This window comes from Protomyctophum bolini (genome assembly GCF_963924005.1).
Source record: "Protomyctophum bolini genome assembly, chromosome: 15".
NCBI lineage: Eukaryota > Metazoa > Chordata > Actinopteri > Myctophiformes > Myctophidae > Protomyctophum > Protomyctophum bolini.
Window position 1 is genome coordinate 28,524,482 of NC_137876.1, and position 16,485 is coordinate 28,540,966.

At 42.8% G+C, this 16,485-nt stretch overlaps 1 protein-coding gene across 1 annotated transcript in view; it reads left to right on the forward strand.

The window, feature by feature from the left end:
- The first annotated feature begins 1,007 nt into the window (after positions 1-1,007).
- The window catches only part of eif2ak3 (eukaryotic translation initiation factor 2-alpha kinase 3), a 47,939-nt gene continuing 32,461 nt past the window's right edge, over positions 1,008-16,485 (forward strand). Inside the window, exon 1 of the mRNA XM_080784500.1 lies at positions 1,008-1,557. Within this exon, the coding sequence (XP_080640626.1) occupies positions 1,265-1,557 (293 nt within the window). The 5' untranslated portion in view covers positions 1,008-1,264. The remainder of the gene's footprint in view (positions 1,558-16,485) is intronic.

A 16,485-nucleotide genomic window follows, 5' to 3' on the forward strand; every position in this document is an offset into this window, starting at 1 on the left:
TAATTTTGTCTCAATTTTGGCCAGTTGTGACTTTATTTCGGATAGAGGTCAGGGTAACTAATTGAAGAAAAGTAATTTTATAACTTTCTGATGCGGTACACCAAAAGTCAATATATTAATGGCCACATAGTGGCGCCAGAGAGTTAGTTTCCTCAAAGGTAATACAGTGTAAATAACTAAAATTGTTGATTCTAAAAAATGAACAGGTAGCATGACATTTTGAGTTTTTGAGGATAATATAAACGAGCATAATATAAAAATGTAATTATATCGGTTTAACCGGGTTTGTAACAATGATAGTAAATTTGTCTATTAAATGTCTACAAGTGACAGTGATGCTTAGAGTATAGCAGTGATGTCATCTGAGGGGCTGTATGTCTTCTTCGTTCCTTTGAATCAATCCAGCATTGCATTATGTAATACTTGTCCAGGAGGACAGGTTTGAGTTTAACTCGTGACAGATGAGGAAGAGGAAATGTAGGCAGTGAGTGGAGAGCCACGTTGATGTTTTCATGTGGGATGCTCGGCTGTCGGCTCGGATGTCCCACACCACCACACCACGTATGGCAACCACAGTGAATGACAGTTGGACACGCCAACCGGGACCTGCGCTGTCGTTCCCGGCTGTGCAAACCAACCAACGGGGTTTCGTTCTGCTCACTTCTGTCATCCGATTGGACGACGGTGGGCACTTTTGGCCAATGACATCACCCATCCCAATTTAACGCCACCGGGGAAAGTTTCGGCGTCACGCGCTGGGTGTTCTTCGTGGAAGCTGCGACTGCGCGTGCGCCGTCTGTATTGGCAGCGGCGTGTCCAATCACAAGCAGTGTTTGTGGGGGGTTTGTCCGTCCAGCGCCCGCCTCTTTGAATGACAGGCGAGTGATGCAATAGCACTGTGCTTAGTATACACGCTGGCCAGATTGACAGCATAGAGGGCAATCGGATGCGTTTACATGTAATTTTAATAACCGCAGGGATTATACTGCCCAATCCTGGTATAGAAACGGGGCGGGATTTGGCGTTACTAAGGCAAGTCTTGAGTCAAGTATAAAGGGAATAACATGGTGCCCCAGTGGCTGTTTATGTTTACATAAAGAATTCATTCGAAAGGGCGTCGTGTTAAGGGGCACAATACAGCCTTCTGCATTCGTCGCAGCGTCAACATTTGTTTATGGGTACATTTTGTAGTCGTTTCGTTTTGTAGGATTTACAAGGCCACTGGCATGTAAATCGCCTACTCACTAATGTTCCAGTCTTCCAAATGGAAAGGAGGTTTCACTTTGGAAACGTGAGCATTTACCTGGTGCTCCTGCTGCTACTGAGAACACTGATTGGGACTTCGCTACAAACTCAGGGCTCCGCCATCAGGAGGGAGCCGAGGGACACCGCAGCCCTGAGCTCATATCTGGTCGAGGAAAATGTCATGGAGCGGGGCTTGGAAAACGTAGGCGCCCCGGTCACCGGAGACGTTACGGTCGAGGACGACGAGAGCGGGGCCACCGGGGAGGGCAACGAGCCGTACGGAGAGGGAGACGCAAATGTCAGACCAACAAGGTAGGAGAAGTATTCTAATGTTAACCATTGATGGCGACCAGGGTCCTGCACATGCCCGGGCATAGCGCGTTTCAGTCAGTCAGTGCAATGAGTGTTTGCATCGGCCGAAGTTTGCATAACTGAGCGAAACTTTCCGCCTGTGTACGACAGTTCCTCATTTTTGTTTGTTACATTGCTATGTAGAAACGGCATGATCATGAAGTGTTTATAACGTAAACGTGTCCAACTTGCATCTCGCATGCATGCAACGATCCCCCACTGTTGCAGTGGCCAGTGAGACCAGAATAGACCATTCATTTGCACATGTCAGCACTCAGCACTACTATTACTGAAGCAAACCGCCCACCACCCATTGGGTCCGAACAACACTACTGCGAGTTGACTGTTAAACAAGTTCAACTTGAACCAGCTCGGAAAGTTGTTGGAGCCACAGCCACTGTCAATCATGCAGTCAAAGCTTTTCCGGTGGCTGGTAAAGGTCAAGGCAGGGAAAGGTTTGGTGGACACCGACACAGGGTCGTTAACACTTGCTTTGAGCCTTTGAAACATCACGTTATGTTTTTTCCTTGTGGGGGAAAAACATTGAAATGCTACTATTACTGCTACACTTTCATCTTTACTTGAAATCAACCCCTCCAATCACCCTAGTAGGCATAAACAGAGTGAACCATCAGTCTCTCTGACTCTGTCACTGTCACACACACGCACACATGCACAAACTTGTGTGAATCAGTAGTTTTCCAATTGCCCAATTGTCAATGTGCACAATAATGTCACAGTGAACCTAGGCTACAGCACAGGTTGTTCGAAGCAGATAAGGATCTCACTCACACAGCAATTGTAGACTTAGACCAGTGACTGACTTCTCCCCATGAGAACACGCCAGGAGTGCCGTTCTAGATAAACAAGGCAGCAGCAGCAGCCAGGTATGCTACAGTAGGTGGGTAGATAACGAAGGCTTTATCACGAAGCCAAGCTCGTTTCAAGCTACTTTAGGCATTTAACGGATGCAGTTATGCAGCAAGGAATACGAGTCAGTAGGAGTTCAGCCAGTGGTAGTGTTTAACATTGCATCACTCTGTAGGATTTCTGTTCTGGCAATGTACCAATCAATAGATGGATACCATTAACAATTGGGGGAGCATAGGACATTATTTTGTACTAAGTCAGGACACTTTATTGCCTGCATGCTTAGTTCATACTGGGACTTTGGCTTTGGTGCAGAGACACTTAACCATGGCTGGGTGTATCTCATCACCCTCAAAATGTAGGTTCCACACAGTATGCTGGTTAATATGACTTGAAAGTGTTATCACAATATTATTATTATCACAAATCTCAGTACTGATACATTTTCTCTAAACTTCTTTCACTGTGCATTGCAACGATGCTTCTACTTGTCAGTACTACTGTATGCTGTGTATGGATTTACTGCAATCAGAATACTGAACACTGTTTACAGAGGAGGCATAGACTTATAGAGTGAGGAGTATTGGCTTTGTTACATTGTTGGAAAACACATTACCGGTAACTTAAAGATGAGAATGTTTTTAGTGTTGATTTTTTCATATTCATTACAATGAGACTATCGCTTTATAGAATGTGGTGAATTGCCAAGAGCTTGCCAAGAATTGAGTGTTTTTTTTGGGCTATTGGCTAGTGGTGTTTTGCTTGGTAAACCGTTGGTTTGATACCTCCAAATAAATCTGTCTTCTGTCACAATTGCATGAGTCCTGCCTGTCCTTGATTCTCTAAGAATTCCACTGTGCCCAATTTATTTAATTTTCTCATACATACAACATACACATATACCGTGTGAAAAGTAGACTCTTCAGTGGACAAATTAAAAAGAGGGTTAAAAGTGTTTAGAAATTGTACGGTAGAAATATAGTTCAGCTCCAAGAGAACCCCAGAAAACATGTTGAAGTTGCACGAGGAAATTGATAACAATAGCTTCATTCATCGGCTAGTAATGTGAATAGGAGTTGTCATTTGTCATAACCGTTGTATTAAAATTGATTTTCTTTTGTGCATTTCAACAAAAGCTGAGGTAGTAGTAAATGGCCACCATGACCAATGACTATAAACACATGACACATTTTTGAAGTTGACAAAAATACAGGCATCCCCGTACGGGGACCCCCCCTCTTTATTTGACCTTCAGCGACGGTCTGAAGCAGTTGTCAGACTCAAACTGATGTGACAGTTGATCACTCCATATTCAGTGATGTAAATCAGATTTCAATGTAATGGGTCCCGGGACCCAGGGGTGGTCTTGACTTGTTTATTATCAATATTTCTTTTGACATTGTCTTTGTTTGTCATTTTCACACTTACCGGTAATAAACAAAGTTTTTGTCCTACTGAAACTCCATGCACGCATACAGGTTACCCGCAGTGAAAAGGAGGAAAGGGTTTCCGACTGTCATCTTCCATAGCTTCGCTATTGTATCACGTGGAAATCGGAAGTAATTATCTAAGCATTTTGCCCTGATAGAAACAGCCTTTTCGGAATCCCCTGTCAGAGGTCTGCCTGTGAGGCTAGTGCAGGGACAACACTGACTCCACAGTACACAACCTGCTGTCACACCCTACACTCTATATTATTCACACAAACAAGTTGGTCTCTCTGTCTCTCTCTCTCACACGCACACGCTCACACGTGTACGTGATTGTATTTGTATTTAGCATTTAAATAATAATGATGATGAACAAAATAATACAAAATATATATTTTTACAGGTGATTTAAAAAAATACACTGTACTAAGATTCAATAGCATTTAATTGAATGAACTGAGGAGGAGAACAGTGAGGTCTCACTTTAGTGTCAACACCTTCCCTATCCAGGCTGTTAGTAGGCTAGCTGTGACAGAAATGGGCCTCATTGACACATCTGTGGTGAGAACGCGACCTGCAATCACACCTGGTCCCCTAAAGCTGATTTATACGTCAGTGTATGACCATGTCGCACACTGGAAAATTGTATAGTTTTAATATCAATGGTTCAATTCTGTCTGGATATGTTTTCCCCCTTTACAAATCTATTTATTTTTTCTTCTCATAATTGAGTATTTATACCAATTCCTGGTTCCCTGCATATTCTATAAGGCTGGATATATTTTGTTGCACATCCAATTTCTTTACACATTAATTTCCTTACCCCTCTCTTTCTTTACTACACTGTAATGTGACAAAGTACTATGAATTAGCCATAACTGTCTGTCTATCTCTTTCACCTCATTTCTCACTTGGGAGTTGGGACTCACTTTCTGTTTCTCTCTCTGTCTGTCACACTCACTCTGCTCATCTGCTCCTGTCTCTCTTGTGCTCTCTCTCTTTCACTTGTCTATACCTGTCTCGCTCCCTCTTTCTGCTCCGTATGTTTTCTCTTTTCTATACACTTTGGTTTAGCATTCCCTGCCTTCTTTATTAATATATTTTGTTCCTAAGGGAGTCGGGCGAACACTGTAGCGAACTGTCATCTGTAGTATCTTCAGCAGGCCACAAGTAAAACAGCATAAAGCAACAAAAAAAAAGAGACGAGAACACAATGACAAAGTTACATACGGTACGCACACCTACAATGGTCAGCTATAATTTATTTTTGAAAAAGTGCCCTTCTGGGCACAGGTCTCCACCAGGAGGATAGGAGTGTGTGTGTGATGTTTGGCAAAATGCGTCTTGATCACATGACTACAAAGATCATGTGTACCGATTTGTGTGAGATTTGGATGAAATCTGTGCGACTAATATAAACAATGTGTTTTGCAGAAATTGGCTTCATGGTGGCACTATAACCGGCAGATGTGGAGGGATGCAGGGAAATGTTTTTCCATGGCCTCTAGGGAGTGCACATACAATGTTGCACACAGATCGATGCAGTTATAGGTAAAAAAACAGGAATTGCCCTGTTATAGTGTCACCGTGAGGCTGATTTGGGAAAATAATTGGTGGCATGTTGTCCTCGGCATGGTGGAAATGTGCGTGTATAATTTCACGGAAATTGCACACTGTGTTTGTGATTTGTGATGTGTGATGTGTGATGTGTGATGTATGGATAAAATGTGTATGAGTAAACTACAGAAATGTGTTTTGCCTAAATCTGCCTCATGGTGGTGCTATAACAGGCCGTTGTGGAATATTTGGGTCAGAGGTTCGTTGTTGGCATCCAGGGAGTGTGTGTGCACAGTTTGGCATGGATCGGGCCAATGGTGCCGGAGATTAGCTGGTAACGGATGGACAGACAGACAGACAGACGTACAGACAGACTCTCTCCCCATGCCTTCGGCCTGGTGGAGACATTAAAGGAGACGACCTTGGAGGCCACTGAATTGAAGAATTTAGTGGCTTTTAGAAAGACTCCTCTCCTTCGAACCTGTACTTTGTAAGTAGATAAAATGCTTTGCTGAACAAACCAACCTTCTCACAGATGGAGTATCTTGCAGAGAGTAAAAAATAAAAGCTGATATTTATTACCCTTTGCCTTGTTTGTTAAATTAAAACAAACAAGATTGAACTCATCTCAGTTTAGATAACTTTGTTCCTCAAACTCCCTTGTATCTCTTTTCTTACGTTACCTCTTGTGTTTATATTTATTTAGTAGGCTATAAAGCAATTTCAGACAGTAAATTGAGTTTAACAGTGTTTGAGAAGCATGCCTCTCCTCTCCTCACAATACAAAATAAATGCTAAAGCTTTGAAAACTCCTCACTCATTCTCAATGTCCTTTTCAAGGGTACAGCAACAGCTTAATATCTATAGTCAAACACAGACCATGTGTACATGTGCCACAAAGCCTGTGATAAGAATACACACTTCAGACGATGTACGTTTGTACACAATCATTCATGGCACTTTCTTATGTCATTTATTTCAAACTTGCTTTTGTACTTGACTGCTAAGATCCTGGTTGAGGTAAAATATGTATTTACACTTTAGCAGACGTTAAGATTTTCTTTATTCCTTTCATCTTTCTTTCGCTCGTATTCTTTGCTTATTTTAGTCTTTTTCATGTGTTTAGTTGTAATCTTTCTTTCTTTCGTCATATATTTCGTCATTTCTTTATGTTCTTTCTTTTTCTTCTCTTCCAACTTTGGAGACTTCAACCACATGTGTTCTTTCCACTCAGATGTCTATATTTAAAGTTTTTCTTTTTGTCAGTTTCAGATTCTGTTGTATTTCCTGTGTCTCTGCTACTGTATCCTATCATCTATAAATAATCCACATGTTGACTTTGATGTGTTGTGTGTGCTTTGCAGCGAGCTGCTGTTGTGTTGATATGATGGATGTCACCTCACCTCACTGTCTCTAGCTGTATAGAAAACACTGCTTTGGAAGCTTGTTGTTTACATCCATTCCATTCAGCTGTGTGCATGTGAGCATCTGCCTGTGAGTGAGATTTTAGAGTTTAGAATATTACAGTGCATGTCTGGGTTCACTTGTGTGTACTGTGTATGAGCGGGCTAAGGTCTGCGCGGGCATGTTTGTGAAAGCTTTGTATAAACATTCGGCTGTGTGCATATTGTATGCATGTGTGACAGAGACGGAGAGTGTCAAACAAACCCCCCGCCGTGTGTGTGTTTGAATCTTGTATGATGGTGCCTGATGGTTTGATGCCTCTGTCAGACGAGCGCTCGCTCTGCGGGGACCTCCTTCACCTCGGGGATGGCTCCGAGGTGAGAGGAACCAGAGGACGTCTCACCAGTGCCGTTGTTTGAACTCCCTCTCCCACCACTACTCCACCTCCACCACCCTTCCTCCCATCCTCAGTCGCTCCCTCCATCCTTCCATTCTCCTCCTTCCCTCCCTCCTCCTCTTCGCCCCCTCAGGGCTTGTACTGTAGCTACTACAACAGCTCTTCTGGGCTGCCACTTGCCGGCTGGCTCCCACCACAGCCGACTGCTTAGCAACAGCCAATCAGCAAGGCCCGGTGCCGGGCAACTTTTGTCGGCCAATTATGTCAGAGTGGAGGGGTAGTAGTGTTCGGAATTTGAGTTGGTCCAACTGCGCGGGGTCTGGCTGTAGGGAGTGGGAAAGGAAGAGGGGAGAGGAGAGATCTTTTTGGGGGGGAGAGAGAGAGTTCACGTCCTTGTTTCCCCCCCTTTTTCCTTTACTTCACGAGAGGTTCTTGTAACCGGGGAGATGTTATGGGTTTTATTAATAGAAACCTGTCCCCAAAATGACAGGTCGTGGTGACGTAGACCGGAGAGTAAGGTGTGGCTCCCTCCGTGTGGCTCTGAAGTTGCTCTGGAATCCCTCAGGACAAGTTCCACAAAATTGCACGTAGCATAAAATTCAGACCACGTGTGTAGCCCATACCTCTCAATGGCCGAGGAGTCGAGCTTGGCCAGTTCATTTTCATCTTTTAAGTTATAACAGACAATTATATAATTTGTTTTGCCTGTTCTTATTCTTGCATTTGACAGTATTTATTTAAAATGTATAAAAAAAAAGTTATTAACTTATTATCATGTGTCGACGACATTTAATTTTACACCAGGTCAAATAAGTCTTTCTGAAAACAACATTCTGAAAGGTGTTGTTCATTTGATGAGAAGAAATAGCTGTAGAATGCTTCGATACAAAACTCTCCTGGTTTGTTCCAGTGTTTAGTACCACTACTGAACAGTTGATGCTTTAATGTGGGCATCAGACATTGTACTGGAGTAATGATTAACTCTTAATAGCTAGTGTTTTGGTACTTGTTAGGACCCACCCTGTAGCACTGCAGTATGGGAGGGGCAGAGAGGAAAGGTAGGATATTAGCCATGGGAGTAAGACCAAGGGAAGCAGAGAGAGACAGGGAGGGAGATACTAGTGAGGACTGAGGAGAGGAGAGAGGGATGAAAACAGTGGGCGTAAACCGGCGGTTAGTAGGACCACACTTCACTGTTGTGCTGTGGATAGCTCCTCACTGCTTAGCAACAACGAATCAGATCTCTAGATCAGAGTGACCGCCAGGCCAATCAGTTGCCAGGAGCCTGGCGCCATAGAGTTTGGATTCAACCACGTGCAACTTCAAGGCGCTTTCGGTTGGGGAGAGGATGAGCGTGAGTTTGTTGTGCAAGAGGAAGGGAGGGATGAGCGCAAGCTTTCTGTTGTTGGTATCTGGAAGTTTTTCTGAAACCACACCCAGCGGTCTGCAGCAAGCATCCAGATGGTGCTTTGCCTCTGTCTGTTGGCTTTTTGAAGATTTTATAAAACGGACTACATGTCGAACGTCTGTTGATTAATTTCAGTTAAGCCTTGTTTCAGCCTAATTACAGGCATTTGACTATTTATTTATTTTTTGTTGTGGGCAGTTACATGTCACATATAATCTGATTATGTCTATCTTCCTCTTGCTCGTAGGAGTTTTGCCTGTGGGAAATTATCTTAACCCATTTTGATCGGGAACCCCTTTTGGTGGTTACATACATTATGTTATAATTTAACATAATTTCGACGTCAGGCCTAAATTATCTTAAATGACCCAACTTCTTAAATGTCCCATGTTCTTAAATTCATTATGATTTTTACACAACACAGATAAATGCAAGGCAAACACATTACCATCAATGACCAACTTATGTTTGAGTGTGCAATAATGCTGTGGACTGAAAATTGTCTGCAAGAGCCTTAAGTCTTACATTGTCTTTCATTCAATTATCTGACTTACAATTAAGCGTTTAAAATATCCCAGTAGAAGAGGCATAAGGCACCTCTATATAAGTGGACACCTCAGTTTCCTAAATTCAGTGTTTTTATGTGAACCGCATTCCTTCCATTCAAAAAGACCTAGTATACTGCTACTATAGTTATCCTAATTGGCTGGAAAGAACTCTTAAAAGTTGTACTTTCAACTCCCTAAAAGCCTGCTATAGTGAGTAAATTGACACTTATGCTGCTTGAGGTTTGATCAATATCCGATTAGAATCTACAGGACATGGACCACACTTTTCCTGGGCTGCCAGTGCAGCCCATCTAGCAGGGTGCGGCCGGCTCTGCGCCACATCCATAACTTTCCCCCACGTGCTCCCCATGCTCTCGTATCTTTCTGCTGCTGCATCCCGGTGGCTGCGTGGCGGGCTGACTGTCAGCCGCGCGGCTGCAGCAACGCTCCACACTCCAGCATGTATAACCACGGCTGTTGCATGGTTACAGCCAGACCCCTCTACCATTGGCCCACATTCTATACACCTCCCAAACCCATTGGCCAAGCAAGTAGGAGAAAAACGCTACTGTGATTGGAGGGACCGGGCTTCAGGCAGGCTGCTGCGATTGGTCTGACTCAACTGGTTCCCCGCTCCTTGGAGACTCTGGCCCTGTGTAAACATCCTGGTATGTTTCTTTCAATGGAGCGTGTTTACCAGCCTGTGTGTGCGCATACTGAGCTCCCAGGCTCTCCGAGGAGCAGTCAGTGTGCCTGAGCTGAAAGCAGAGGGGTAATTGCCTCCTTGCACTGGCAGACGCCATGTGATTGAAGAAGCACTCTGCGCTATTATGACACTTTTGACAGCGTCACAGGGTTCAGGGTGCTAACAAGGCTTTATTCTGTAGCTTCATACTGTTTACTCTGCCTCTCACTCTTAACATCTGTTTCATCCACACTGCTGCCCCTGAGCCTGTGACGCTCGGCAACAGCCCATGGGCTGCGTCGTGTTACACTGTCCCTTTGGTGACGAGCAGGGAGGCCATGGCTCCAGGCCATCGCAGACATGGAAAATAAATTGCCTCCAGATCTAAACGAGATGTTGTTTTTGTTTTTGTTTGTATGTTGGATTATTTTCTTCAGCAATCTTCTCATCGTCTAGTAGTTCTATTATATCAATCGTCCTTCCTTCCCATATTCTTTCTCTTTATTGCCTTCATGTTACCTAAGTTGTAGAGTTAAATCCCCCACCCCTACCCCGTCTGCCCCATCCTTTATCTAGAGTACAAAGGCTCAAACAAGGGGCTTTGATCTTCCTTGAAATCAAACCCTCCTTCTCTCCGTCTCATTTCTTCACCCTGTGTGAAGTTGAACTCGTAGCGCTCTCAATGACTTCTCCCAGTCTCAACACTTTTTACATTCACAGCATGACTTGAGGGGGGTGGAGTGGAGGGAGGCGGGACCAGCAGAATCAACGCAGCACCAAGACGACACCCTCTCGGCATACCTACTGCTTAGCAACAACCAATCAGCCTAATATTTTTGGCCAGGCATCGCAGCCAATCCTGAGCGTCAAACGCAGGCTTTAGCGCACTGTATTTTTATTGGTGGTTAAGGAAGAAAAACAATGTTTTTTTCCCTTTTTTCCTCATCTCTATAGTTTAGAGGTTTAATAGTGGGAAGACTGATAATGCTTGGAGCAGATTTAAGAGATTATCTTGGCTTTGAAGGGCCTGTAAGACACATGGCTCATTAATGTTAAAGCAATCTCATTTGCATTTTTATGCTAACTCCTCGTCTCATCTCCTCAAAACGGAGATGAGAGTGAATCCACAGTGGTACCCTTAGCTAAAATATTTAGTTTTGGAGAGTTGCAGTGTCACGTGGTCTATATATTTAAAACATGAAACAATTCAATTATCATTATCATCAGAAACGGAACCACCATAATTAATTATCAGATATGGAGTAAATGGGATTTGCCTGGACAACCCGGCATAATAATTGTCACACAGGATTACCCACAAAGTGCATGGACATTGAGGACTTACAAGGGCGCAGTAAGACATTGCACGGCTGACTGACAATGTAGGACGGGAACCCCTTTTTGGTATTGTTTTACCCTTCAAGACGGGAACCCATTTTTGGGTTCTTGTTGCTATACAGTATATAGCAACATCTTTCTTGTAATTTTTGAGCGGTGCAGCCGCTCCAACTACCAGCTATGTCTGTCTGTCCGTCCCTGTGTGTGTGTGTATGTATGTCCGTTTCAGCACGGACAGCTGCAGTGTGCCCTGGGGTGGCACTGTTGGGCGGTGTGTCCGTGTAGTGCAGGAGTTCAGTACAGTAACTATAACAATAACAGTATAGTTGCACCGCTCAGTTCACACAGGTGTGATTATTTTAATAAATATTAGAAGTTTTTCAGAAAACGTAGGTCAGGATTTAGAAGGCGTTTTTAGAATCGGCCTCAGTCCTAAATGGGTTAAAGTCTGTAGGGATGTGGTCCACACTGGAGTAACAAACATGATGGCTGTCACTGATTAATTTGTCGCACCTTGCACACATAATATAATAAATAAAATATGCAACTGGGAGAGCTGACCCACCACAAATTGAGAGGACTATATTGTGTGGAGTAGAATGCACTCTCATTGTACCCTGCAAAGATTTATGTCCATGTCTATTGTATTGATCTAGTGCTTTTTCTCTCTTTCTGACTGTTCTTTCATTGCATGCCGAAACAGGTCTCAAAATCACACTTTTAGCACATAGCCAAAACTAAAAGCAAGCAAAGTCACTTATGCCAATATAAAAAGAAACAAGTCTTTTTACTGATTGATTGTTTGCATTTGTCATGTGTGTTGAACGTGTGACTTCTGGACCTGTTTCACCATCCAACTACTAGCGAATGGAGAGGGGAAGAAGTCCATTCCCTGTTCCTCAGTCTTGCAGCACATGGTCACTCAGAGAGCTATTCAACCTGAGGTTCTACCACCAGTCCACCACAGATCAACATCACTTTGAACATCACATGTCTGCATCCACCCTTTTATTGACATCACCCCTGAAGGGACTGAAGTGTATTTAACAGGTGAAATCAATAAGGCACCTCTGTGTTCACCTGGATTAACCTGCTCTGTGAATGCCTGTGTACGCCTGTACGGCAGTGTTTTTTTGCCCCTTTCTTCCATGCCTTATGCCAGTCAAAATAGTTTAGGTGAATCATCACTATTATCTCCTATAGCCATGAAAGAGGAAAAAAAAACACACACACTTGTGTGAAGTGAGGGGCGCTTTTATCATCATACATGTTCATCATACATCACATTCCGTGCTCGGCCAATCAAATCATCACTAAGTGGTGCACACAAACATGGGTATGGGCATAGGAGGGGAAAAAAGGTCCCAAAGCAGGATTGGTAATAAAGAGGCCTGCTGTAGAACATATGGTGAATGTAACTATTAGCAGGAATGTGATGGGACACGGGCACTCTCTCTCTCTTTAAATGGTTATTACTGCTATAAAATGAAACGTAAAAACCTCAATCACACTTTTTATGAGACCCACAAATGTTCTGTGATGTCTGTGCAATTCAGCTGTTCTGCACTGTACATCTCTGATATCTCACAGGTCATGAAAATCATGAAACTAATTGAATTTATTTAAAAAATGAAACGAGGGCACAGCATCTGGGATTCCTCACCCACTGATTTCTGAATCATAAAATAGGTAAAAAAAAAAAAAAAAATCTCAGGTAATACATCCACCTACCCATTGTTTTTACTCACTGTAGACACACTGAAGATGTCAAATATTGGGTGTGTCAAAAGTTGTTGATGCACCTTGCAGAGCATGGCTCTATTTGTGTGCATCGGCACAGAGTATACCACCAAAATATGATTGTATGATTGTACACAGTATATGGCATCCAGTCATTGATGAGTTCAGAGTCAGACGTGTATTGCAGTGTATGTTTGTGTTTTCACTTGTTTGACCATTCTACATTCCAGTTGTAGAATGCCACATTTTGGTTATGGTGAAGAAGTGGCCATGGTGAAGAAAGCAGCTTCATTGCTGGTTTCTATCTGTCAGAGCAGTCATTGTACTATTCAGGACCATAATTCTGGCATGGGGTTACACATAATTGGTTCCTGAAAATGTAGCACTTGTAATATAATGATCAACCAGCTTTTAACTCCGGAGGAACCTCTGTATCAGTCTTCTGTGCGCGCACTCTCCCCGTCTCCAGAGCCATTTGGGTCTAGCTCTCATTACAAGGTTAAAAGCATTAGCCCCTCTGCCCCTCCGCCTGCTCTGCTTATTTATACTCTGTCAGACGACAGTGAAACGACACAGATTTATAATCTTGCGACTCATTGTGAGCTTGTAGGTTGGATTCTTTTGTCACACAACACCGCCGGTGAAGTGTAAATCAGCTTAAAATGTATATAAATACATCTGAAGAGGGAATATTGCTTAGCAAAAGGAAAAACGTAACACCGGACCAATAAAATACTGAAGCAAATGCATGTCTTTCCCTCTTCTCCAACTCTCTGTACTAGTCTGTAGTGTGAAGTGTAAATTCTGTTTCCATATTATCACTTATGATGAACTTGTGTATTCTGACTTTAGAAGGAATAGGTTTAGTACTCAGTCTCTCACTTTTTGTCACTCTCTCTTAGTCTCTTACACACAGACCCACACCGCTGCTGTGCTTAAAATGTCCTGTTTATTTGCTAATTTGTATTCTAAACTGAAATGTGTGAATAATAAAACGAAACAAATGGAAGTCACGTTGATACAACTTCACAATATTTCTTCAAACTAAACTTCATCTGAATACATTTAACCCCCACAGCAGTGTTCATATGAGCTCAATTTCCCTTTAACACGCCTACCTTCTCCTTTGTGTAGCAACAGACGTCAAAGAGTAGTACATCAAACTGGCGTGAGACGAGAGACCCCAGCCCCACCCTTCACCCTCACTTATTCAAATGCCGCATTGCTCGTCAACAGCAATAATGCCCAAGTCTTGGACACAGACGACGACCAGGCCATTGATTTGTGTGTGCCTAGAGGCAGGCTAACGCTGACAACGACAGGTGGAGGGGGGGCAGATCATCCATCATCATCATTCCCTCACACAGTGACAGACTTGGCTCTGCTGCACACACAAGAATTTTTTTCTTTTAACTCTTATTCAGCACAACCGAACAAATAAAATAACTTTATTTGTCCTCTTGAGAGGAATTGCATCCTCATGGAGGGAATATAAAGACACGTGTACAACAAATAAGAATCTTATACACATTGATCATCACCATTTAATACATCAGTGCAGGATTTGTACACATAGATGTAATGAAATGTCTCCTATACCAAAATGAAAACATTATGAGCACCTCAGCACCAGCTCATTATCATTATCATCACGTGAGTCCAAGTCAAAGCTAGGATTTATTTTGAGCCATGGTGTAGCTGTGGCTCTGTAGTACTTTATACTGATTCCCATTGTGAGGCCACTTTTTGATCCTTAGATGTCAACTTTTCCTATCATTGTAAAAGCAGAATTCAGCAAGGGTTGAATTGTTCACCAATTAATGGGGAAAGTGAGCAGGGTTTACAAAACATTCCCGTCCCGATAATGTGTAGTTGTAATAGTTTTCCCGCTCTTTACAAGAGGACATTTAATGATGTGCTTGACTGAGGAACCACTGGGTTGACACTCTCATCTGTAGGCTTAGACGTAACAATATTACGGTGGCAAAAACTCTGGGCTACCGTCATGTAGTCTGCTGACTGCCCGGTACGGAGAGCCATTGGTGATTGGGTCAGTGGATTAAATGCCAAACGATGGTGGACCCCCTACAGAAGCCCACTTTCTTTTCTTTTTTTTTTACATGTTTTTTTGTGGCTTTCGCCTTTATTTTATATTTGTTATGGAGGGACAGACAGTAGGCTGACAGGAAATGGGGAGAGAGATGGGGGGGTCGGGGGGAAGACATGCAGTTAAGGCCGTCGGGATCGGGAGTCGAACCCGCGGCACACTGCCAGACTGGATTACCAGCCAAGGTGCCTGGACCGCTGAGCCACAGCCCAGGCCCAGAAGCATCTCTATATAATTGGTCCTCACTAATGTTCTTGATTAATATACCACCGTTTTTTCTACTCGGTCTGTGTCTCATAGGAGGCCTGTGGGCAGTTCAAAAACCCGTCCACCAGTGACATCATCGTTAGGCCGATTCTTTTAAACTATTATTATTTCTTTAATATATTTAGATTTTTATTATCGTGAGAACGATGGCTTCCATTTTCGCATTGCAACTTTTCAGGAATAGAAAGCCTGCAGTTTCTATTAGCTTGCATTCCCCATCGATGATGCCACTGGTGGACGGTGTCTGGACTGCCCACAGCCCTCCCATGAGTACAAAAAAGGGTGCTAATTTATCATGATCATCAGTGAGGACCAATTGTATGAAGATAGGTTGAGAAGTGGTCCTTCTAAGTATCTATACTGCCCTTTCTTAGGAGTGGTTTAACAGTATTGGGCTCTGACAGTACAGAGCTCAAACCACCAGCCCTCCAACTTCTGCCTTGCTCAATGAAGCAGGCTTTTTTTTGTGTGTGTGTGAGTGATATAGTGAAAAGGCCCCAGGCTGCGTGCGTGTGTATATATAGTGAAAAGGCCCCAGGCCGCGTGCATGCGTGTACTGTATATATTAGGGGTGTGCATCGCTCCCTTACAAGACGATTCGATACATATCGATACGCATGGGCTACGATGCGATTCGGAGACGATACATTTTATATACAGAACGATTCGATTGGATTCAGTCCAAATCGATGCGATTTCGATTTTGTGGAATTTCGTGGAATTTGATGCGATGCGATACGATACGGTGCGATCTGACACATTTAAACTTTTTTTTATTTTTTTATTTGAAGCTAGATCTATAAAGAATAGGGTTGGGACTTCATTAAAAAAACATCTAATTAATTGGAGGATTTGTGATGAATTAATCACATTTTAATCGCATATCAATAGGCCTATTTGACCTGAGCAGTGAGCTTTTTTTTCAAATGGATTTGGATACAAGTGAATCAATGAATAGTGACTACATAAGCATAGGCAATTAAAAAAGTAGTAGTAATAATAGTGATATTATTATTTATATAATGCTTAAAGACGCTTTTCAAGGGGAACATGAGAAAACAAATAAAAACTACTTTATTAGAGAAAAACTAAGACTATGGAATAAAATAAATTAAAGTGGAATGAGATAGCTGGGGAA